General features: G+C 45.6%; 1 protein-coding gene across 1 annotated transcript in view; it reads right to left on the bottom strand.

Annotated features, from left to right (window-relative positions):
* Positions 1-6,925: 6,925 nt before the first annotated feature.
* Positions 6,926-25,436, bottom strand: part of SLC2A9 (solute carrier family 2 member 9) — a 137,794-nt gene continuing 119,283 nt past the window's right edge. The window contains exons 11-12 of the mRNA XM_060246114.1: positions 23,289-23,416; positions 6,926-7,245 (exon numbers count right to left, since the gene is read on the bottom strand). Of these exons, the coding sequence (XP_060102097.1) occupies positions 6,991-7,245; positions 23,289-23,416 (383 nt within the window). The 3' untranslated portion in view covers positions 6,926-6,990. The remainder of the gene's footprint in view (positions 7,246-23,288; positions 23,417-25,436) is intronic.

The raw sequence follows: 25,436 nt of genomic DNA, 5'->3' as shown, positions 1-25,436 counted from the left end.
ACAGTCTTTCTTCGTAAGGTCACCTTTTGTATTTACCTTCAGTTCCTGCAGATGGTAACATATCAACTCTGAGCAGGGTAAATGCTCTCCTCACCCAAGAAAGCTGCCTTCCTAAAGCCAGTCATCCTTGTTTTATATGTAAATAAAATCCCAACTCATAAAGGAAACAGGAAAACAAGAACTGGAATGAGCTCTACCCCTCCTCCCTCTTTCTAGGATCCTCAAGAGAAGGGTATTGTTTTAAAAAATCAAAACTGGAGTGTCAGTTGAGTGGCACTAAATGACATAGATTCAGGTGGGTCGCTGTGTTGGTCTGAAGCATCATAACTAAGTATAAGCCCAGTTGGTCTTAAAGGTCTTAAGTTGTTAGTCTTAAAGGTGCCACTGGACTCAAATTTGGTTCTACTAAATACTTGGTCATGCAGTCCACTGACAGTGTTTGTACAAAATTGACAAAGCCTCCCAAAGCCAGTGAGAAAGTTTAAGATTGGTAGGAAGTAGAACCCCTGTACAAAGAAATACCAATAGTAACCAGTCCAGGTTTTTAATAAAGACAGGTTGCTTACCTGTAACTGTAGATCTTCGAGTGGTCATCTGTGCATTCACACTCATGGGATAGATCCCCAAATCAGTACCTAAAAAGCCGATCCCCAAATCAGTACCTAAAAAGCCTGGGATTTTTTCGCGCTCGGCACCAACGGGCATGCGCAGGTGTCCCAATGCTCATGCTCGCCGGTGCCAGAGCGAGGATCCCACCAGTTCCTTCCTGACCGCTGGTGTCAAGTAGACGGATTCAATGATGAGTCAAAGTTGCTACAAAGACTATGTTTATTGATAGACCGTTACTTTGGCTCAAGCCTTGGCTTGAGAAGAATGAAACCAATACATTGATACATAAGTTTTAAGGTACACTTCAAAGGAATTCCTACAGAGAGGGGAAGCAGGGAAACATTCACACATAGCCATAAATATACATTCCCAGGGTGTTTATCAGATATTTGGCCTTGCATCCACCAGATGGTACTTCCTCCCTCAGGAGGATTCATGGGAAGGTGCTGATTGCTTTGCTCTCAGTAATTACCAGCCATAAAGCAGAGAGGGGCCAGGGAAGGATAATAAACTAGCAGCATTTGGTTCATTATGATTTTACCTAGGCCTACTTGTGACAGACCAGGAACCCATCAGTCATTGATCAGAATCAGTCGAGCTTGACAGCTGGAAGCCCCTACTGGAGGGAGACCGTCAGCAGTGGGGAAGGAGGGCGGGTAGTGTGAATGCACAGATGACCACTCAAAGATCTACAGTTACAGGTAAGCAACCTGTCTATCTTCTTCGTGGTCTCTGTGCTTCACACTCATGGGAGATTAGCAAGCAAAACATACCTGGAGGCGGGAAGACGGTCAACTGGAAGAAACAGCTTGCAGCACCGCAGCTCCCAAATGAGTCCTCTGCTGAGCATGCACGCTTCACATCTAGAGCATGCAACCTACGTTCCTCATCCAAGGAAAGTGTAGGATGAATAGTGGGCAACCAAACTTCTAAGTTGAGGTGGAACTGAGAAACCACCTTGGGGAGAAAAGAAATATCAGGAGCTAACGACACTCCAGCCTCCTGAAAAATTAGATATGGGTAGTCACAATGCATAGCCGTGAGCTCCCCTGCACGGCGTGCTGATGTGATGGCTACCAAAAAAGCAGTCTTCCAAGATAGAAGCTATAACCAACATGTGGCCATCGGCAAAAAGGATATCGAGTCAGCCTGTCCAACACTAAAGTCAAATTCCACAACTGTGGGGGTGATCTCGATGGAGGATGAAACCTAAGCAAACCCTTCAAAAACCTCTTAGAATGAGGGTGTGCAAAAACAGAGTGACCCTCAACTGGTTCATGGAACGCATAAATTGCTGCCAAATAAACCTTGATGGAAAAAAAAACAAGGCCAGCATCCACCAGAGATAACAAAAACTCAAAAATTACCGACAATCCCACCCTTTGGGGTGAAACTGAGGGATCAACTAAGAACTGCAGAAACCTCCGCCACTTCCTATCATAGGAAGCGCAGGTAGAAAGTTTCCTGCTGTTCAAGAAAACATATTGGACTCTGCTAGAGAACCCACAGGGTTGATGAACCACGTTGTCAGCTTCAGGTGGGGCACGTTGTGATGGAGTACATACCCGTCCTGAGCTGACAGAAGGCCTGGTTCCGCTGGAAACTGGTAGAAGACCCCCCTCGCCAGTTGGAGCAGGATCAGGAACCAGTTCTGGCGAGGCCACCAGGGAGTCACCAGGATACAGCATGGTCTCTCTCTTGCGATCTCGTTGACCACCCTCGTCAGTAGTGGCAGAGGTGGGAACAGATAAAGAAACCGATCTTCCCATGGGAACAGCAGACCGTCTCCAACGACTCTGGATCTGAGCCCCCTCTGGAGCAAAACAGAGGACACTTCTGGTTTTTGGCTGTGGCAAAGACATCCACGGGTTGAAGGAAGCGCCACTGTAACTCCCACTCGTGCGGGGAAGCCGCACCCCTGCTGAGGGAGTCTACTTGCAAGTTGAGGACCCCTGGGAGATGCACTGCTTTCACAAAGAAGTCGTGGTCCAGGCACTCCGACCACAGATCCAGCGCCAGCGTACAAAGCCGTCGAGAGACTGTCCCTCTCTGTCTATGTAACACAGGGCAGTGGTATTGTCTGTTAGCAGAGCAACAATCTTATATCACTATATCTACTCATGCATATGCATGTCTATGTAAGCCGCCCTGAGCCCGCCTCAGTGAGGAGGGCAGGATATAAATGGAATAAAATAAATAAATAAAATAATGGAATGGACTCTCCATGTATAGGTGGAATTGGAAAATATTCACTAGATGACTTTGACATGGATAGCAGTGCACAGTGTACAAATGATCTCTAAAAATGAGTGACAGTTTTGTACAAAGATTTAGGTGAGTCGCTGTGTTGGTCTGAGTCCAGTCAGGCACCTTGAAGACCAACCAAGTTTATTCTGGGTATATACTCTGCATGCACATGAAAGCTTCTACTGAGAATAAAATCTTGTTGGTCTTAAAGGTGCCACCAGACTCAAATTTAGTTTTGTATGAAGGTGAACAAAGAAATGTCTACAAAGATTTCCATGGAAATCTGCCTCTGTATACACATTATGGAAGTACTGAGCATTTAAAACAGTAAATCAAAAACACATACTTACTGAAGTTCAAAAAGCATGTTATCTTCCAACATATTTTCATTGCAAATATTGCTGTTTATTAGTGATTTGGTTAAATAACAAAGACCTCTGGTTTACTCTTCCTGTAACAGGGCATGCAAGTGATTTAGGCTGCAAGCCAATGTGGCACAGTGGTTAGAGCAGGGGTGGTCAAACTCAGGAGCCACATGTGGCTCTTCCACACATATTGTGTGGCTCTCAAAGTCCCCACTGTCCCATTTACTGCCTTGGAAAATGCATCTCTCTTTAACACTTCTTCAAGCCAAGTCAGCCATCAGCTTGAAGAATACATTTAAAGTTGAAGCTGCTTTCTTTCCACCTCTCTTCCCCCAATCTATTTGCCTTCCTTCCTGTCCTGTGGCTCTCAGATATCTGGCATTCCTGTCACATGACTCAAACATCTGACATTTCACATTAAGCAAGTTTGGCCACCACTGGGTTAGAGTGTCAGACCAGGATCTAAGAGACCCCAGATGAAATCCCCCCTCCTCTGCCACAAAAGCTCAAGAAGCAACTCTGGGCCAGTCAGACACTCAGACTAACTAGCCTTGTGAGGAAAAAATGGAGGCCACTTTGGTTTCCCACTGGGGAGAAAGGCGAAGTATAAACGAACTCAATGATTTCTGTCCCCGCCCCGTCTCTGACATGGGTGAGATGTTTGCTGAGGGTCCAAGATCCCCTCTCCCTTCTCCTTTCATGCCAGCAATCAGGGCCCAGCAGTTTCTCCCAGCACCTCACATAGGACAATCTGGCAGCTTACTCTTCCCAAGGTCCTCGGGGTGCCCGATCTGTTTCTGCCCGTGCACTTCTAGGGGCATGCAGCTAGTAGGGAGAGTGGAACTCTGCTTGCATGGCCCTAGATGTCTGGCCCCAATGGTGTGTTGCTAGAGCAGCAGTTCCCCCAGCAGAGTGATCTGTTGTCTGCATGTACAAGCATGTGAGCCAGGAGAGCAGGGTTACAGCTCTCATGCCTGAACTTTCAATGAGTTCAGTTCTATGCATGCTGATTTACAGATAAGTAAAAGAACAACAGAAAATAACTGAAAATTATTAGCTATATTTTATTCATTTCTTTATTACATTCAGAATATCTGTCATACATTGACCCCATCTTTGTTGAATTCAAGTGCAGAGGTCTGAGCTGGCTCATGAGTAGCTTGGTTGGAAGTCAGCAAACTGCCAGCCAGTCAGACCAGACCAAACTCTCGGCCCAGAAGCATCCTGTTTGAACTTAGTGAAGTATCACATAACAGAAACAAAGATGCATTTGGTTCAGCTGGAAACCATTGGCCACACTGAGAATCTGTGGCACAGTTTTGAGTTTCCATTCATCTTGAAATTACAGTAGCATGCAATGGAAATAGTAAAGGACCACAGGATGGTGAGATCTTGGAAATTTCAGGTATTCTTGGCATGCCTGAAAACTGAGTATGCCAAATCTCCTGCTCAAGTTGATAAATGGAGTGCATTCTCTAGGGCTGCCAGCTGTGGGTTGGGAAATCCTTGGAGATTTCTGGAGTGGAGCCTGGGAAAGGTGGGGTTTAAGGAGAGGAGGGATCACAGCAGGGTACAATGCCACAGAGCCCCCCCTCTGGAGCAGCCATTTCTCCAAGGGAACTGATCTTGGTCATCTGGAGATCAACTGTAATATTGGGAGATCTCCAGGTGCCACCTGGAGGATGGCAACCCTATTCACCCATGTAGGAATTACAAAACAGTTAGTTCTGTGAAAGCTCCATGGCCAGCAAGAAGGCGCCTGCAATTTACATTCTCTCAATTTTGCTTAACTCCACCCTCATTTTTTGTTCATAGTAAGTGATATTACTTGAACCTGAAGTAGACAGGTGAATGGTCATAGAAATCAAGGCATCTCAGAAGTTCACAGAGATGTATGAATTCCCCTGTAAGGCTACAAATGGGGCTGCCAAAATAATGCTCAGCGATCCAAGCATTGTGGGAGGGATGGGATAACCTGATTTCATCAGATCTTGGAAGCTAAATATAAATATTAATAAATGCTTCCAGAAACTGATATCGTTTGTACCCCAAACCTCAAAATATGATTGAAAAATGGATTTGCTTAGCCTGAAAATGTCCATGGACTCTGTGCTGGGGATGAGACAGACAAATCAAATTATTTGCTCTGCCACAAAAATGATGATTCTGAAGTGCTAAAAAGCTGCAAGTTGCCTGATGTTCCACCTCACAGCACAGCAGGCTCATCATCGTGGAGAGTTTGATTTTATTAATTTCCTTTATTTCATTTAAATATGGGAGACAGCACAGAAAAGACCACGTGGCTTGAAATTAAACTAGTATCTTCCATCTGATTTAAGCTTGAGAAATCTGAACTATGTGGAGAACAGCCAGTGGGTGAGATTAGACAGGCAGGTTGCTGTAGCAGCTCCTAAAAGGCCACTTGAGCAATCAGACGATGGTTATGTGGCCAGCAACAACCCATGAGATTGCAACCACCATCTGTGGCTCTGGAAACACGCAGAGTGAGGTGATCACACTGCTCCTAGACGGCCATGGTGCGCCTGGACCAATCAGATGGCCAGAAGCCCACCATGGAAGTGCCTTACTGACTGCGCCACTGAGAAGTTGCTGGTGTCTGTTTGGGAGTCATTGTAACAAGAGGGAGGGATGAATGGGTGGTGCAAGTCAGATGTGCGTGTCTGATCATGCCAATTAAATCTGGAGTGGTGGGGCTGGCTGTGGCAGGCCAAAATGCCTGTCTGATTGCACCCAATGTTTCTTCCCTGAGCGCAGGTAGTTCATGAAAACTTTCAAATTCCAGAGGGTAAGAAGCTATCAGTCAGACTGCACAATATTGGCCTGGAAAGAAATTTTTGTAGTAGGGCATACAGACATCTGCTGTCATTCTCTAAGCAGGTGACAACTTCTGTAGGAGCCGTTTCCACAGGGGAAACTCTTCCCACAGGGCCAGTTCTTTGGCCAAGGCATGAAGGGCCTTCCAGGGCTCACCTTGCTCCCACCCATCAGCAGCACAGGAGAGAGCCAGCATGCTGCCTGCACCACTACCAGCTGGGGCTGAGCGGGGGTTCCTTTGATGTTGCTTGCAGTGCTTGGATCAACACCAGAAGGGATGCTGTTCCCTTCTGCAAGGCAATTAAAGACCATGAACCAGCCCTGCCATGGGCTGCTATGCAAGATGGTGCTGAGTACAGCTGCCTCGCTGCCCACTGGCCTTGGGAGAAGGGGAATGCAAGGTGTTCAGGCTAAATAGCAAAGGCCTCAGAGGCAGCATTCTTCCCCATTGTTTCCCTGACCTGCCATCGCTAGAGGCATTTTCGTACATTCCAGTGTTACTTGTCCCCCAAATGTCAGGTACCAAAACACAGAGGAAGAACCTGCAATAGGAAGGTCCATTCCTATCAAGACTCTCAAAATTAAGAATATGGGGCTGGAAGGAAAAGATGTAGCACCAGTATCCTGAATGATGGAAGATCCTGAAATGACAACTGGCTACTCTGACCCACTAATTTTCCTCTTGTCTGCCTGAGTAAACAAGAATACCTTGCAGCAGATCAACAACCAGTTCTGCTTCCTTAAGCAACTTGTCTTTCCCTGCTAATCTCACATCATCTCTTCCCACCTCTCTTTTGGTAGATCAGCCCCAGTGTCAACACCTTCAAAATGAAGTGGTTTGTTTCTTTTTTTAAAAAAGAGAGATTAGGCAAATGGCACAAGTATAGTATCAGTCCATATACTACAAAAATATTCTCAGGGGAAAGAGAAGCGCTTAACATATTGGGGCTTTGGTTTCCCCATTGTCCAGCGTAGAAGAGAAGGGAGGCTCTTGTTCTTCACTCGATTTTCTTGTGGCTGCAAACTGGTCCATCTCTCGTGCTTCCAAAGGCACTTTCTTTTTGGCAAATGCCTGGTTGATTTCAAGAAGGGTTTTGTTTTTTGTTTCAGGAAGGACAAAAAAGAGGAAGGTGGCTCCAGCCAGACAGATGGCTGCAAACACCAGGAAACAGTAGGTCTGGAGGCCACTCTGCAAAAAGAAAGAGTGAAGCATTAGCTGGACCACAGAAGTCAGGACACCAGCTGGAAAACACATGAGTGCTACAGAAAGCATGTGCAGAGTGTATTTCCCCCCAATAAGTAGCTTAAAATATACCCCCCTCCCGATTAGTGTTTCTAGTGCACTGCACACCTGCACCGTCTTGTTTTAGAGTCCAAACGCTGCCTGCACTCCTGCACATTTCTGTAATGCTGTCAACAATGATTATGTCAGGAGGAACAAAACATATAGAAGAGCATTCAAGAGCGAATTTTAATTTCTGAACCAGAACTCTTTTTGACTAGCTGCAGTAATGGCCAGCCACTGGCATTTAAAAAAAAAAACCCGTGTAATTCAATTATGCAGTAATCGATCAAGACAAAAGTCTGATTAAAAAATGCAATCTGAAATGCATATATTTAAAGACACGTGAATAAATGTGCTGTGTGAAGTAGCTCCAAAATAATCTGACTGGATCCAACCAGACATTTACACCACGATCCTAAATGGAGTTGTTTTCAATGAATTTAGACTGGGGTAACATTGGATAGGTTTGCATTGTCAGAATTATTGTGCTATATACAGAACAAATTGTGAGTCCAGTGTCTGTATCTGAGCAAGTTGCTAGTGCTTAAGACCAGCATGACTGACCACCTGAATCTGTGGTAGATACAGTGTGAGGAGCACTGTGCTGGCATAAACCACACTGCCTTCTGCTAGTGCTGCATTTGGCATGCTCATGATGCTGAAATGAGGAGGACACCCCAAGGATGTGTGCAAAGTCTTTAATCTTGGGTTAAGACTCTGTTTTATGCAATGCTTGCCTCTTCAGAATGTACAGAGAGCTGGCCCAAGAACTTTCAGCATCCCAGGTAGGCAAGTCAGAATCCCCCCGCCCAGTTAGCCAAAACATACCCAGGTGTGCCCTGAGCCACTGACTGGCTGGGTGGCTTGAGGGGCTCATTTGCCTGCCAATGCAGCCAGTGAAACTGATGAGAGGGGATTGCATCCCAACCCAGAAATGACGCCACTTCCAGGCAACACTCTAGGACTCTCCAATCTCTATAGTAAAAACCATAGAGATTTGGGCCATACTAGAATGTTGCCATTGACTTCTGGGTTCCAACTCAATTCCTTCCCCTACAAACACTTTTCCACCACCACATTATAGGGCAAGTGAACCCCAAGTTGCTAGCCAGCCTGCTAGCTGGCCAGGGTGGTAGCACCAGAGCCAGGGGTTCCCCTCCCCCTCAGTCTGGTATACTAGGCAACAACCTAAGGCTGCCAAACTGAGTGGACAATCCTTGAACATACATGCAGCTCCAAAGGGATTTCAGGCCCACTCCAGCCTTATCAAGGAAGGGAAGACAGTTTTATTCAAGCATGTGCATTCTAGGCTACTCTGTCTTCTCCAGGCTGCTGCTCTGGCAGCTCCCTCTTGAGTTGCTTGTTCAGACAGCTGGCACTGCTGGAGGGGACTATGGCCTGCCATCCTGCTGCTTGGTCCAGATACTGAGTTACCTACTCCTGGGGCAAACCCTGGCATCTTACAAGGCAGGCATTCTTTACTGCTTTCCCAAAAGTAATTCATGCAATGCCAGAGTCATTCCAACTAGGCATCGTTAAAACCTATGTCATAACTGCCTAACCCGTTAGGATGACAATGTCCTTTTCCATATTCAACACAAATAATCTGTGGGCCAGACCAGGTGTCCATATCACCTATGGTGAATGTAAGAACCTAAGAGAAACCATGTTGGATCAGGCCAGTGGCCCATCCAGTCCAACACTCTGTGTCACACAGTGGCCATCAGGAGGTCCACCAGTGGGGCCAGACTCTGGAAGCCCTCCCATTGTTGCCCCCTAAGCATCACTGCCCCTGCCAAAGGATCTATTTACACCTTATGGCTAATAGCCACTGATGGACTTCTGCTCGGTATGTTTATCTAATTCTTTCTTGAAACTGTCTATATGTATAGCTGCCACTACTTTCTGTGGAAGTGAATGCCATGTATAATTACTCTTTGAGTGAAACAGTACTTCTTTTTATCTGCTCTAAACCTACTGCTCATTAATTTCATTGAGTGTCCAGACAACTTCATGTATTGTGAGAAAGGTTCTTTCTCTACCTTCTCTATAACATGCATAATTTTGTAAATCTCTTATGTCATCCCTCAGTCATCATTTCTCCAAGCTAGAGTCCTAACCATTCTTCATAGGGAAAATGTTCTATCTCCTTAATCATTTTAGTTGCCCTGCACTTTCCACAAAGCTATAATATCTTTTTGCGGTACAGTAACCAGAACTGTACACAGTATTCCAAATGAATGTCAAGCATTGTTTAATCTCTCTTTTATTGTATGAATAAAACCAATATATTATAGAGCTGTAACTAACTCTAAATTAAACCTGGGCACAACAAAATAGAAATGCAGAGACAGAGCTTTTGCACCTCCTTCGCTTTCACTAACAAATGCAGGAATTTGCTCTTTGAAGATAAAGCCTCCAGGGACAGTTTCCCAGGCTAGTCCTGGGCCCGGGAAGAATAATCACAGGGGAGATAAGGAAGTTACTGTGTGAACTTTCACATGTGAATACAGGCTTGTTTAGAATGTGTAGCAATGTTTAGAGAACCTCTGATGTGCCATCTTTAAGTATGCATTCTACCATTACTTTGTATCAGTTCCAATACCTAGCTCAGTGGAGCCACATGGATTATCAATAAACTATACTTTGTTTCAATTCAAGGACTGGTTCTGTTGAAAATTGCATGCTTGACATTTTGGAACTGATCCATTTAAGCAAGTTTATCTGAACCGGCCACTTTCAAGCCGGATGGCTGAGAAAATTCCGGATAACAGAGAACCCACTGAACTATTCGAAAGAGCAGGAGTGAAGACTTCCCCCTGGCACATTGTCGGGGCACGGAGAGTCGGGGGACGTGGGTCCCCGCTACACATACAGCAGCTGTTCATCACCCCTCAGAAGTGGAAGCCACGAACCTCCACCACCCTGACGGATGAGGCTCCAGCGTGCTACGAGACCCCCCTGACAAGACCTGTAAAAGGAGAAAAAAGCGGGTGCCCCAGAGAAAGACAGGATGGGGGCCCGATCTGAGACAATGACAATCGGGAGGAACCGAGGCCCGACGATGATCGCCACGGCGGTCAGACTCGGAGGAAGAAAATGGGAACCCCCCAAAAGAGCCGGACGTCCTAAAGATGGTGAGGGGGAGATGACAAGAACTGCGGGACGAGATCTAGGTGAACACCACCTTCATGGCGCAGGAGGTGCAGAGGCAGATTTACCGGCTGTTGCTGCGCAACTTCAGGAGAGCTCCCCCACCAGCTCCACAGGTGGCTCCGGTTCCGCTGGGTCCACGAGACTACAGGAGACGCCGTGAGCTGGATGCCACTTTTGACGGTGACCCCGAAGAGGTGGAATACTTCACCATCCAAGCCAATAGCTACATGCACTATTGGGGGAACACATTCCCAGATGACTTCAGTCGAGTGGACTATCTCGGCTCCAAGCTGAAAGGGGCTACCAGAAGATGGTACATGAGCCTGTATGAGATGCAGGGCCACGAACTTGACAGTGTGGCTGGGTTTCTGCAAGCTCTACTAACCCAGTACAAAGATCCACTCCAAGAGACCCAGGCCATCATGGCGCTAAGAGACATGCACCAAGGATCGAAGTCGGTGCAAGAGTACACGGCGGACTTCAGGGCACAATGCGCCAAGATCCGTGGATGGAGTGAGATGATGAAGATTGAAGCGTACCAACGGGGGCTGAAAGCCAGTCTCCTGGATCAAACCCTCCAACAAGCCCGCCCTACAACACTTGTGGGATGAGTGCAACTAGCCGGAGAAGTGGAGACGAACATGAAACGGGTGGCCCTCCAATGCCAGATGCAGCAAGAGGGGAAGGGGGGACGCGAGGCTCGGTCGGGAGGCAAAACGGAGGGAAAGAAGGGATCAACCCCAGGAGGGACCCCCAAGACCACAGCCATCTGTAAGTGCTACCGCTGTGGCGACCCGGGTCACCTGGCTGCCAACAGCCCAGAAAAACCTCGAGCCCCCCCGAACCCGAAGCAGGTTGCGACGGGACCTAAGAAGGCAACAACTAGACCCAAGGAGTCGAGTCGGGGAAGCACCGCCATGTTGATAGTGCTAGACAAGGATACTATAATTATGGACGATGTGAGTGAGGAGTCATGGGGAGCTTTTTGGACAAACATAAGGAATTTGGGGGTACAGATTAAAAATAAAAAGTCATGATGGATTACAAATTAATATCTTGGAATGTAAATGGACTAAATTCACCACAAAAAAGAGCAACTTTTCATTGGATTGGGAAACAAAAATGTAATATAATTTGCCTATAAGAAGTACACATTAAACAAATGGATTACAAATTTTTATGGAACAAACAACTTGGTATGGAATTTCGTTCATTGGCTAAGGAAAAAAAAAGGGGTGTTGTTTTTTTATGTCAAACAAGAATTAGACCCAAAATGGATTTTTAAGGACGATGATGGTAGATATATCGTGGTGGAAGTGATGTTGAATTATAAAAGAACTTTGTTATTGGGAATGTATGCCCCAAATGGAGCAAAAGACTCTTTCTTTAAAGATATTATTCAACAATTAGATCAAGTGGCATATGAGCAAATTATGATAATGGGAGATTTTAATGGAACAGTTAAAAGATTTTGGACAGATCTGGGAAAAAAAATAATGAAGGAAAACTACCAAAGTCATTTTTTTATTTAGTAAAACAAGAAAGTCTGTAAGATATATGGAGGGAATTTAACCCTAAAGAACACGACTATACTTTCTTTTTAGCAAGGCATAATTCTTTCTCGAGAATTTATATGTTATGGATTACAAAAGATCTTGGACTTATAATGAAAAATAGAGAAGTGAATGAAGATTTGCTAGAGAAACAGGAAGTAGTGGTGTCTCTGGATAACGAGACTAAATCTTTCTTTCAAATAAATGAAAAAGAGGACACTCAATTTCAAATTGTGTGGGACGCATATAAAGCGGTAATGAGGGTCATCTTAATTACACTGAACAATAAAGATAAAAGCCAAAGACAAGCAAATGATGGACATTCAGAAAGAAATTGGAAAAAAGGAGAAGGAGCTTAAAAAGAGACCTGGGAAAAAGAAAATTATAAGGGAGATTACAATATTACAAAGTCAATTGAGACATTTGTTAAACAAAGAAGTGGAATGGAATTTAAAAAGACTTCAACAGAAATCTTTTGAAGGAGCAAATAAACCTGGAAAATATTTGGCCTAGCAAATGAAAAAAAAAAGGGGGAGAATAAAATTATTAACAAAATTGTATCCGGAGGTAAGGACATTGTTGACCAGGAAGGAATTAAAAAAGAATTTTATAAATACTGTGCCAAGTTGTTTAAATGTCAAAAGGTGGATAGGGAAAAAACTGACGCATACTTACAGAAAATTAATGTAAACCCCTTAACAGGAAATATGGAGAAGGTATTAAATGAACTAATTGAAAAAGAAGAAATAGAGGCAGCAATTAATTCAATGAAATTAGGGAAAGCACCCTGTCCAGATGGTTTTACAACAAAATTTTACAAAGTCCTCGCGGAGGTGCTACTACCAAAACTTCAGAAATTGATGAATATTATAAGAATAGGTGGGGAAATACCTAATACATGGAAAGAAGCAGTAATTTCGTTGATACCGAAAGAAGACAGAGACACCACGAATGTAAAAAACTATAGACCAATTTCATTACTTAACAATGATTATAAAATATATGCTAGAATTTTAGCAGAACGCCTTAAACAGCATTTGAACAATTTTATTAAAGAAGAGCAAGCAGGATTTCTTCCCAGGAGGCAAATGAGAGATAATATCAGAACAGTTATAGACATTATTGAATATTATGAGAAACATCCTGAAAAAGAAGTATCATTATTTTTTGCAGATGCAGAGAAAGCATTTGATAATGTGCATTGGGATTTTATGTTTGCAGTGATGGAGAAACTGAGACTGGGAGAAGATTTTATAAGAATGGTGAAGGTGATATATACTGAACAAGCAAGGCTCTGTATAAATGCAGATTTGACGGAAAAATGATAATTAGTAAAGGAACAAGATAAGGTTGCCCTCTATCTCCATTGATATTTATGACTTTAGAGGTTTTGCTTATGCAAATTCAAGAAGATAAAGAGATAGAGGGACTGAAATTGAGAGGTTTTTCTTATAAATACAGAGCATTTGCAGATGATGTAATGTTTATAAATGAAAACCCCACTCATGTAACACCATTGTTGCTTTGTAAGATACAAGAATATGGAGAAGTGGCAGGTTTTTATATAAACAAAGAAAAATCAAAAATTTTGTGCAAAAATATGTCAAAGAGCAAACAGAAAGAACTACAAAGCTTAACAGAGTGTGAAGTTACCTCCAAAGTAAAATATTTAGGTGTGGAATCACAACAAAAAATATTGACTTGTATAAAAATAATTATGAGAAGCTTTGGCATAAGACGGATGGAGATCTGATAAAATGGAACAAGTTGAATTTGTCTATACTGTATTGTAGTTCTTCAAAATGTAGTTCTATTAAAATGAATGTTTTACCAAGAATTATGATCCTGTTTCAAACAATTCCAATAGTGAAGGATAATAAACAATTTAATAAATGGCAAAGGAAAATTTTAGAATTTGTATGGGCTGGGAAAAAAACAAGAATTAAAATGAAAATTTTGACTGATGCAAAAGAAAGGGGAGGTTTCCAACTGCCTGATTTAAAGTTGTACCATGATGTCTGGTGTGGATCAAGGAATGGATGGCGTTACTAAATAGAAAACTACTAGTACTAGAAGGTCATGGAAATGTTTTTGGTTGGCATGCTTATATGTGTTATGGGAAAAGTAAGATGGATGTTTTTTTCTCGCATCACTATATAAGAAGCAATTTGTTAAATACCTGGTCAAAATATAAAAGATATGGGGATGAGAGGAAACCGTTCTGGATTGTGCCAACAGAAGTAATAAAGTTATATTTAGATATTAAAGAAGAGAAGTGGTTATCATTTAAACAACTGTTAAAAATACATGGAGGAAAGGTGGAATTAAAATTGGCTGAAGAACTACAATACAAATATAACTGGTTTCAACTGCAACAAATTAAGAGTTTGCTTGAACAGGACATTAAAAAGGATGGAATAAGACAAGAACAAACAGAATTGAAGAGAATGCTGTTTGGTGATAACGAAAATTGATTTCAGGAACTTATAAATTATTATTGAAATGGTCTATGGAAGATGAAGTAGTTAAAACTCAAATGATAAAATGGGCGATAAATATAAATAAGGAAATACAGATGGAGTCATGGGAGTACTTATGGAAGAACTCTATGAAGATATTGACATGTTATAATATTAAAGAAAACTGTTTCAAAATGTTATATAGGTGGTATATGACACCTAAGAAATTGGCAAAAATGAACTATCAGGTGTTGGATAGATGTTGGAAATGTAAAAAACATGAAGGATCTTTCTACCATATGTGGTGGACTTGTGAAAAGGCAAAACAATTTTGGCAAATGATTCAGCAAGAGTTTTCAAAAATTTTGGGTTATAACATTAAAAAGGCACCAGACATCTTTTTGTTGGGATTACAAATGGAAAAATTTCCGAAACAAGATAGAACGATAATTTGGTACATGCTTTCAGCTGCACAGACATATGTGCAGATGTGGAAGCAAGATAAAATACCAGAAAAGTGGGACTGGGCCTTGAAAGTTATGCATTGGAGTGAAATGGACAAGCTTACAAGAATCTTAAAAGAATATGATCTAGAGAAGTTTAAAAAGGAGAGGGGAAAATTTCAAAAATATGTTGAAAAACAATGGAAGGTTAAAGGATGGTGATTTTTGACAGTTGAACTTTAGAGGAATAATAAATGGACTACAGTCAAAAAGTGAGACTATGTGAACATATTTTTTTTCAACTTTTTTATAAGGACTAAAAGATTATAATGAAGATGGATTATAATTATAACATATGGTTTTTTCTTTCCTTTTTTTCTTGTTTTAAGATTTTTTTAATGAAGATTCTTTAATTGATAAAATTACTTTTTATTTTCAGCAATTTAATTGAAATACACCATTGAGGGTCATGAAAAGGGGGGGAGGGAGGAGAAAAATGTAATGTATTTGTATTAATAATAGATGATGAGTATTATTACAAAATATTGCAGAATAATAAAATTGGTTTAAACATGAGGAGGGAAAAACTCTATGGTACCTATTGTACCATAGTTTTCCCTCCCAAATGGCATACAGTTTTCCCAGAAACACCTAGAGCGGTCACTGCACGCCAGTGCGATGACATCACTTCCAGGTGAAATCATCGCACCAATATTGGGGGAAGTTCCCCCCGCTGGCCCAATGTGGGCCGGCGGGTTGGGATCCTCCCAGGCAGGGGAATTCCCGCCCGGACCAGGGGCTTGGCAGCCCTATGCTCCAATCATCAGGAGTGGTTCCACCCTCTGTCTCCTGCTGAAGTCAGCAACTTTTGCAAGCTTCTCTTTTGATCCCAGGATGGATGGCCACCTAAGAGGGCAGGAACTAGCACTCGGCAGGTCCCAGGAGTCTGGCCTTCTATAGAATCATGTCCTCCTGTGGCAGGAGGCCCAGCCTAGCTCTGTAGAGACCATATCACTCCAATTCCTGGTTTGCTCCTGGGTGCAATTCAAGGAGCTGACATTGACCTTTAAAACCCCATATAAAGCCCAGAATAACCAAAGGATCACCTACACCAAGATGAACCTACCTGGCCATTATGGTCATGTTCAGAGGCCTGATTTGGGTGCCCCTGCCTGTCAGACAATGGAGGCTCAAAGAAAGTAGGCTTCCATTGATTACAATGTTAAGACTTTATTTTTGATATTCCAAAGGTTCTGAATAAAGGTTCTTTGGAACTGATATCTTCCCTCTGGTGCATAGGCGTTTTAACTCAGATTACATCAAAGACTTTTCTAAACAAGACTACATTCCCACAGTATGGTGATACATTTCATAAGTTTGGTCCTCCTTATCTTTCTGTGGTTCCCGTTCTCACAGGAACAGCTTCTAGCTGCCCCTGAGGCATTTTATCTTCAAAGGATTGTTGCATTTGTTAGTACCAAGGACAGGAACTCGCAGTGGGGTTCCCAATAACTTCAATGCTACTTTGATATGCAAGGTTTCTACACGGGGGTTAGTAGCAGATGCTAGGAAAATGGAGTAGGTTAGGTCAAGCAGCTCATAGCAGTTTAAGCACAGCATCATATTAGCCTCAAATCATAACAGTAAAGTTTTCCAGAGTCTGACATACTGCCCCCCCTAAGCTCTTGCTCGGGGTTTGTCTGGGTGCAGTAGGTAAAATTTCTTTAATAGAGAGGGGGCTCGCAGATCTGATGACTTGACCCACTCATCGCAGCTTGGGGGGAAATATTTCCAGCGGACTAGGTAGTACAATACCCTCCTTTGCACTTTTGAGTCTAGCACCTCCTGCACCTCATGGTGACTCTGACCCTTCACTTGAATAGGAGTGGGCTCTGGAGGGCGGGGGTGCCAAGACGAATTTCCAGGGTCCTTTCGAAGAAGACTGCAATGGAACACAGGTTGAATTTTACTAAACATTTTAGGAAGTTCCAATTCTACAGTCACGTTGTTGATCACTCGTTTTATTTTGAATGGTCCCAGGAATTTGTATGCCAATTTTTTACAAGTCTGTGGTAATGGTAAGTTCTTGGTTGACAGGAACACACTCTCTCTCACCTTAAAGTCCCATTCTGGGGAGTGCTTCTTCTCAAAGTAAGCTTTGTAGTCCTTTTTAGCCATCTCTAAATTTTCCTGGATGGCTACCCAACCTTTTTTAATGCTTTCCCACCATTGCTGACAGGAGGTAGGAGGCGCTATTTGCTCGGGACCTGGTAGCAAGGGGAAAGGCTTTCCTTCGTAGCCATTTATGATTTGAAACGGCGAGGTTTTGGTGGAGCTGTGCACACTGTTATTGTACCCTTACTCGGCATACGGGAGTAGCTCCACCCAATTAGACTGTTGGTAGTTTATAAAGCACCTTAGGTACTGTTCGAGAAGCCTGTTTATGAGTTCCGTCTGCCCGTCCGTCTGGGGGTGGTAGGGAGAACTGAGTCCCTGCTCTATGCCCACCATCTTGCAAAACTCCCACCAGAAGTTGGCAACGAACTGCGGCCCGCGGTCACTAATGACCTTGTCAGGGAATGAGTGTAGTTTCACCATGTGTTGGAAGAACAAGTAAGCTAGCTTCTTAGCGGTGGGGAGCTGTTTGCAAGGAATGAAGTGGGCTTGCTTCGAAAAAGTGTCCACCACTACCAAGACCACTGTTTTCCCCTGTGAAGCCGGGAGCTCCACTATAAAGTCCATAGAGACTACTGAGCATGGTCTGGCGGCTGTAGGGGTAGGTTTGCGGCCACCAGAACTGGCGATTTACTAGGTGCAGTGTCTTTACGTAGCCAAAGTGGTCCGCCAGTCTGCTACAGTGGCAATGTTGCAGTACTTCGGATCAGAGGGTCTTGGGCACATATAGCTTCCCCTCATAATACCAGAAGCCCCCTTCTCCTTTGACTATCGCTTCTGGCCTCCCCTCTCCCTCTTTTTCGGTCTCTTCGATCAGTCGGCTACCCCCCCAAGGTTCCGACTGCCCCGTTTTTTTCCCGGAGCGAGTGGTCACTCCATCAGCGATTGCTGAGGGGGGAATGATCGAGTCTTTACGTAGCCAAAGTGGTCCGCCAGTCTGCTACAGTGGCAATGGCCAAAGTGATCTGCCAGTCTGCTACAGTGGCAATGTTGCAGTACTTCGGATCAGAGGGTCTTGGGCACATATAGCTTCCCCTCATAATACCAGAAGCCCCCTTCTCCTTTGACTATCGCTTCTGGCCTCCCCGCTCCCTCTTTTTCGGTCTCTTCGATCAGTCGGCTATCCCCCCAAGGTTCCGACTGCCCCGTTTTTTCCCCGGAGCAAGTGATCACTCCACCAGCGATTGCTGAGGGGGGAATGATCGAGTCTATGACCTCCTCCCTTTGGCTCTCGTGCTGGGCTAAGAAGTTTTTTGAGCCTGATATGTGCCGGAGGACAAAGTCAAATTTTGCAAAAAATCCTGCCCACCGGATCTGTTTAGCTGTCAATTTCCTCCGGCCCGTGAGCGCTTCCAGATTTTTATGGTCGGTCCATATTTCAAATGGCACTCTAGCCACCTCTAGCCAGGACCTCCACGTTTTTAAGGCGTATGTTACTGTGAACGCCTCTTTGTCCTAGACCGACCAGTTGCACTGCTCTTGCGAGAACTTGCGGGAAATATAGGCGCAAGGTCTCAACCTCCCCTCCTCATCTTTCTGCATTAATATGGCTCCGACGGCTACATCGGAGGCGTCACACTGGACCACGAAGGGCTTGAGCTTGTCTGGGTGGGCGAGCACCGGTTCACTAGTGAACAGTCTTTTGAGTTCATCAAAAGCCGCTTGGTACCTAGGCATCCACGGCAGCTTGGCCCCCGATTTTTGGGCTTCCGGCCCTTTTCCCTTAGTCTTCAGCAAATCGGTCAGGAGCAGCATTACTTGGGCGAACTCCTGAATGAACCCCCTATAGAAATTGGCAAATCTGAGGAAAGATTGGAGTTGTTTACATGTCCTCGGGGGTTCCCAATCCAGCACGGCTTGTATTTTGGCTGGGTCCATCGCTAATCCCTTCCCGGACACACGAAATCCCAAGTAATCTAGTTCCGTTTGGTGGAACTCACATTTGGACAACTTTGCATACAATTTGTGCTGATACAAGGTGGAGAGCACTTTTCTGACTAGCGGCACATGAGATGCTAAATCTTTAGAATAGATAATGATGTCATCCAGGTACACCACCCCCCCCTTGTACAGGTATTCTCTGAGCACCTCGTTTATAAAGTTCATAAAGACCCCAGGTGCCCCTTGCAGACCGAACGGCATTAAAAGGTATTCAAACTGTCCCATGGGCGTATTGAACATTTTCCACTCGTCCCCCTCTTTGATCCTGACTCGGAAGTAAGCGTCCCTCAAGTCTAGCTTGGTGAACACGGATCCCTCTGACACTGTACTTAGCAAGTCTTTGATCAGTGGGATGGGGTAGGCGTTGGACATCGAGATCCCGTTTATCCCACGAAAGTCTGTGCAAAGCCTCAGACTCCTGTCCCATGGGCGTATTGAACATTTTCCACTCGTCCCCCTCTTTGATCCTGACTCGGAAGTAAGCGTCCCTCAAGTCTAGCTTGGTGAACACGGATCCCTCTGACACTGTACTTAGCAAGTCTTTGATCAATGGGATGGGGTAGGCGTTGGACATCGAGATCCCGTTTATCCCACGAAAGTCTGTGCAAAGCCTCAGACTCCCGTCCTTCTTCTTCCGGAAGAGGACCGGGGTGGCGTGCGGGGCGGTTGCTGGCCTAATGAACCCCCCGCTTTAGGTTTTTGTCGATAAACTTCCGTAACTCAACTTTTTCAGCCCACCCATGGAGTATAGCTTTGCCTTTGGTAGCTCCTGCCCCAGAATTAACTCGATAGCACAGTCAGTGTCTCTGTGGGGTAGCAGCTCATTAGCCTCCTCCTCACTAATCACTTTCCGGAGGTCCCGGTACTCTTTTGGGATTGAGCGACCTCCTCTACCAACACGCACATTTTTTCATTCTTAAGAGGGGATGTCGGCCCCCATCGCCCTTGCCAATGGTGGTGGGTGCACCTCCGGTCGGTGAAGTCAATCGTTTGCGCCCCCCATTGTATGTCCGGTTGGTGGCGGGTTAACCAACCCACCCCCACTACTACATCGAAGGAGGAGGAGGGGGCGATCACAAAAATTTCCACCTCCCAATGTTATTTTATTCCCACTGGTAGCCCTTGGGTTTCCTCGGTGCAAGGCTCCCCTCTCATGGCAGTCCTGTCCATTTGCTTGAACTGGATCGGGTGGGGGAAGGGGGTCCTAGCCAAGCCTAGGGCGCCTACCAGTCTTGGGGTGATGATTTCGCGGGTGCAGTCCAAGTTGACTAAGGCTCGGGCATGCATAAACCGCTTCAGTTTGGGGTTCAGCAAAGCCACTGGCACAAATAATAGGGCCCCAGTTATCCTCACCCGTAGCGGTGCCGTCAAATCCACAACCTGCCGTCCGGCATCCTTCAGTGCAGGTCGCTCTCGTTTCCCGCCGGCTCCGACTCCCACGATTCTTCTCCCGAGTCTTCGTTAATTATAGAATCCTTGTCAAGCACCAGGGATGTGGCGACGTTGCCCTGACTGGGCTCTTTGGGTTTCCCTGGTGTCTTCTTTGGCCCCGTGGCGGTTGGCTTCGGGGTGGGAGGGGGCCCTTGGGGCTTTTCTGGACAATTGGCGGCCAGGTGCCCCGGGTCGCCGCATCGGAAGCATCTCCGACCCTGGGTCGGTTTGGAGGCCCCCCCTGGGAGGTCGCCTTCTTGAGCTCGGTTTTAGCCCCCGACTTGGCCTCAAATCCCCCTTTCGACCCCTGCTGCTGTTGTCGTTGAAAGGCTATGTGCTTCATGTTGGTTTCGACCTCTCCCACCAGTTGGATCCACCCTACTAGGGTTGTTGGTCGAACTTGGTGGAAGGCGCGGTCGAGGATGCTCGCGTTGAGGCCCCATTGGTAGGCTTCGGCCTTCATTCTCTCATTCCAGCCCCTGACTTTGGAGCAGTGGGCTCTGAAGTCGGTGGTGTATTCCCTCACCGTTTTCCCCCCTTGCTGTAACTCGCGCAGGGCGGTTAGGGCCCTCACCTCTTGTAGAGGGTCCCCATACTGCTGCAGCATCGCTTGTAAGAAGCCGGCTATGTTAGTCAGTTCGGGGGCCCGGCTCTCGTACAGTCCCACATACCATCACCTGGCCGCCCCCTTCAGCTTCGATCCTGAGTAGTCTACTCGGCTGGGTTCGTTCGGGAAAGTGTTCCCCCAGTGAGTCATGTAGCTGTTGCACTGGATGGTGAAGTATTCCACTTCCTCGGGGTCGCCATCGAACGTGATGTCCAGGCCCCGTCACCGGCCTCCGCCCCAGGGCATTAGAGGTTTTAGCCCAAGCTACGCCCCCGGCCACGCAGGTGGGGGTGCCCATGGCCCGGCAGGCCCTGGGATCGGTGGTGGCTGCCCCATCGGCGCTGGTGGCCCGGCCGGCGGCCCCACCGGTGCTGGTGGTTCGGCTGGCTCGCCTGGTTTCTCCAGCTTGCCTGGCTCATTCGGCTGTGGCTCCGGCCAGTCCGGGTTGGGTGGCGGAGCCGGTTGTCCTGGTGGGGCCCGCAGCTGCTCTTGCATCTGGTCCAGCTGCCTTTGCACCTCATGGGTGATGTGCACCGTGGCCATTTGGAACTCGTTTCGGATATCTCGCACCCAAATCCGCATCTTGTTCCTCAGCAGTTGGACGTCTTCTCCCCCTTTCGGGGCTCGTCTTTCGTCCCCACCGGGCCCGCCGTTCCGGTCGTCTCCGATCAGGGCGTCCTCTTCCCCCTCTCTCGACCTGGTAAACAGATTTCCAAAATGTCCCGCCGCCTCGTCCATTAAGGCTGTCGAGGTGCAGGGTTTCTACTTCTGTGGCGTGATGAGCAGGGTCGAGAAGTGTAGTGGGGACCCTCCTTTCTGCCTCTCAACGGTGACTCCCGGCGGGACCCTTGCTTCTTCTGTAGTTTCGGTGGGTTCTCCATTATTCGGAAATTTGGCAGCCATCCAGCTCAAAAGTTGCCGGTTCAGATAAACCCGTATTGGATCAGTTCCAAAATGTCAGACGATGGAGACTCAAAGAAAGTAGGCTTCCATTGATTACAATGTTAAGACTTTATTTTTGATATTCCAAAGGTTCTGAATAAAGGTTCTTTGGAACTGATATCTTCCCTCTGGTGCATAGGCATTTTAATTCAGATTACATCAAAGACTTTTCTAAACAAGAGTACATTCCCACAGTGTGGTGATACATTTCACAAGTTCGGTCCTCCTTATCTCTCTGTGGTTCCCGTTCTCACAGGAACAGCTTCTAGCTGCCCCTGAGGCATTTTATCTCCAAAGGATTGTTGCAATTGTTAGTACCAAGGACAGGAACTCGCAGAGGGGTTCCCAATAACTTCAATTCTACTTTGATATGCAAGGCTTCTACACGGGGGTTAGTAGCAGATGCTAGGAAAATGGAGTAGGTTAGGTCAAGCAGCTCATAGCAGTTTAAGCACAGCATCATATTAGCCTCATATCATAACAATAAAGTTTTCCAGCGTCTGACACTGCCCATCTGGGGCTAGATGAATGGCAACTCAGGAAATCCTGGCAACCGTGAGCCTTCTTGGCTGTGGCATCAACATTACTGAATTCCCTGCCCAGGAATCTGTCCCTTTCTATCACAGTCTTCCACCAGTGGGTGAAGAGTTTTTGTTTTGTCTGGCATTCCTTGACTGATTCTCACTGGCCATCCCTTTTATCCATGTGGTGATTTGTTTATGACTTTAATCCAGATGTATTTCTAATCCTGTTTTAATGTTTTTATTGTTTGCTGCCTCGGGAACCCTAGGCTGGGTGAAAAGGGGACTTGTTATATTTAAAACAAGTAAGTATCTAAGACCATCCAAAAAGATAGGAGCTACAACACAGAGAACATGGTTCTGTATACCACAGATATCTTCATGTGGTATGCTCTGATGGAAGATCGTGGTCCCTTGTAGGGTCCCCATAGCAGAGAAGGAGGTTCATACCACTACAGGCACAAATCCTGATCAAAGAATTAACCTGAGAGGGAAGCGAGATTGTTTTCAGTGCTAGCCCTTCAAAATGGAACACATATTTTCAACACTTAGTAAAAACTTTTAGTAAAAACTCCATTCAAATCCACAATTCAGCCTAATGCTGCAGTACCCATATCACAAGAAAGTTTTATTCAATTTTACTCATAAACCCAACTCGGCTATTCATGATTTTACTAGGCCAACAGTAATTATCTAGGGAACAGATTCAGAGCTCATACCTGAATGAAAGGGAAAAGAAGTCCAACTGCAAAATTGGAGAGCCAGTTGATTATTCCAGCAATCATAAAGGCAGCAGGTCTCTCGGATTGGGGAAAGAATTCCCCCGTCAGGACAAATGGGATCCCACCTGCAGGAGAAGAAGGAAGAAGGTTTTGTTTTAGTAAACGCTACCAATCTCAGAGACATCTGAGATTTCCTCACATCTCAGGGGCTCTATAAATGTAACATGAAACAATTTGTTCATTCTGAAGTCCAACCTCCTGCTTCAATTAAATTTTTCCATATAAGCATGACAGAGTGCTACATAGAAGTGCAGATGTAGCTCAAACATCTCCTTGTGCTGATAAAGGCCTCTGGGGAACTAGTTAATGCTGTTTCTCATCCTTCCCTCCTCTTCTGGACCTATTCTGAATCCTACCCCAGCTAAACACAGGGCTGCCAGTTCTGGGCTGGGAAATACCTGGAGATTTTGGGGGTGGAGCCCGAGGAGCACAGGGCTGGAGGAGGGGAGGGAATTCAGAGAGTTATAATGCCAGAGAGCCTCCCTTCCAAAGTGGCCATCTTCTCCAGCTGAACTGCCCACTGTCACCCGGAAGCCAGCTATAATCCAAGGAGATCTCCAGCCACAACATGGAGGTTGGCAACCCTACATAAAGATGGAAGCTTGACACAGATTTGCTCCTACTCAACTTCACTTTAAGCAGAAGGAGAAGAACTAAGGGCCACAGGGCCCAGCCAGGCAGCTTGCTGGGAAGAGTCAACGTTGGATGCTGTGGGTGATCAACGGGGGTGGGTGTGTGTGTGAGACAATTGATCCAATTGGAAAGGAGACTTCTTAGCACTGCACAAGGTCAGTGCTTCCTGCAGACCCCAGAGCAAGCCCAGGCCACTGAGGCAAGTGAGGGTGGCTGGTCAGTCCACAGCTGTGCATTTCCACAGGGCTAGCTGAGCCATCTCATCCTCCTCAGGAGTTACTGCTAAAGAGGCTGCATTCTCTTCTCCTCTCAGCCTCTGTGCAGTGATTCTGGCCAGATGACTGTTTCTCACCACGCTAGAAACAACTTATTACATCCTGACTGTTATGTATGTGAATCTATGTGTTACCAAATGGGTTTCTTGCCTGGCTCATTGGAGCCTGAAGGACTGAGCTTGGGGACTTAGGAACAATGGGCAGTAGGATCCAAAACCCAATGACAGGCCCCCTGCTGGTTTGAATGACCCAAATATGTGCTAGCACAGGAACCCAGTGTTGTATATAGTTGGCCCAGTGGGCCCTGTTCGCCAGTTCAGTTAGTGCAGCCACCTACCATGCTGTACTCAATAAAGAGCTCGTTATCACTACCACCTCACTTCTTCAGTGCCTAAGAACCCACTATATTATACTGGTGGTGATAAAAGTAATGGTGACATCTAGGACATGACATGGGCAATGAAGTTTTCTTCCATATTAGCTGTTAATATAAGCAGCACTATACCTCCCCAGTTTATGGCAGCTGTAAATCTAAGTCATTAGTCACCTGTGATTGTGTGTGTCCAGAATTTTATAAGGCAGGCACAGAATCTGGAAAGGAATCCCAGGGATGAGTTCATGTTCTCCTAGCATTGCTGGGTCCCCCCATCACTGGGGGAGTGGTGAGGGGTAGGGTTCCAGATCCAGACTGGGAAACTCCTTGGAGATAAAGTCTGGGGAGGCCAGGGACCTCAGTGGGATACAATGCCATATCATCTACCCTCCAAAGCATCCATTTTCTCCAGGAGCCCTGATCTCTGCAGTCTAGAGAGGATCTTGTGTGGGCATTTTCTCTCCATGCAGAGCATGAAATGAAAACGGAGCTGCTGTGCTTTCAGTAACACAGTGAAGTAACTCATTGCTTGCAGCCCTGGACAACTAGTCATCAGCAATGACTCAGGGCCCTGGTTGGAATGAACACTCTTGCTTGCACTCAAAGATGTTTCTAGCCTGTCCAAAGAGACAAATTTGAGGATTCCATTCCAAGATACTGTTTTTGTATCTTTTTTATCTATATAACATATATAATCACTGTGACTGAAGGTAGAAACTGGCTGCTGCGTACCCACAGCCACAGGTAACTTACTCCTGACCGGCGGCCCCCATCTGATCTGTCCTCTCCTATTACACTCCTACA

The sequence above is a fragment of the Heteronotia binoei genome, chromosome 9, assembly GCF_032191835.1.
Source record: "Heteronotia binoei isolate CCM8104 ecotype False Entrance Well chromosome 9, APGP_CSIRO_Hbin_v1, whole genome shotgun sequence".
Classification (NCBI taxonomy): Eukaryota; Metazoa; Chordata; class Lepidosauria; order Squamata; family Gekkonidae; genus Heteronotia; species Heteronotia binoei.
Note: the sequence above shows the minus strand (reverse complement) of the source record. Positions and strands in the feature narration are given on the sequence as shown.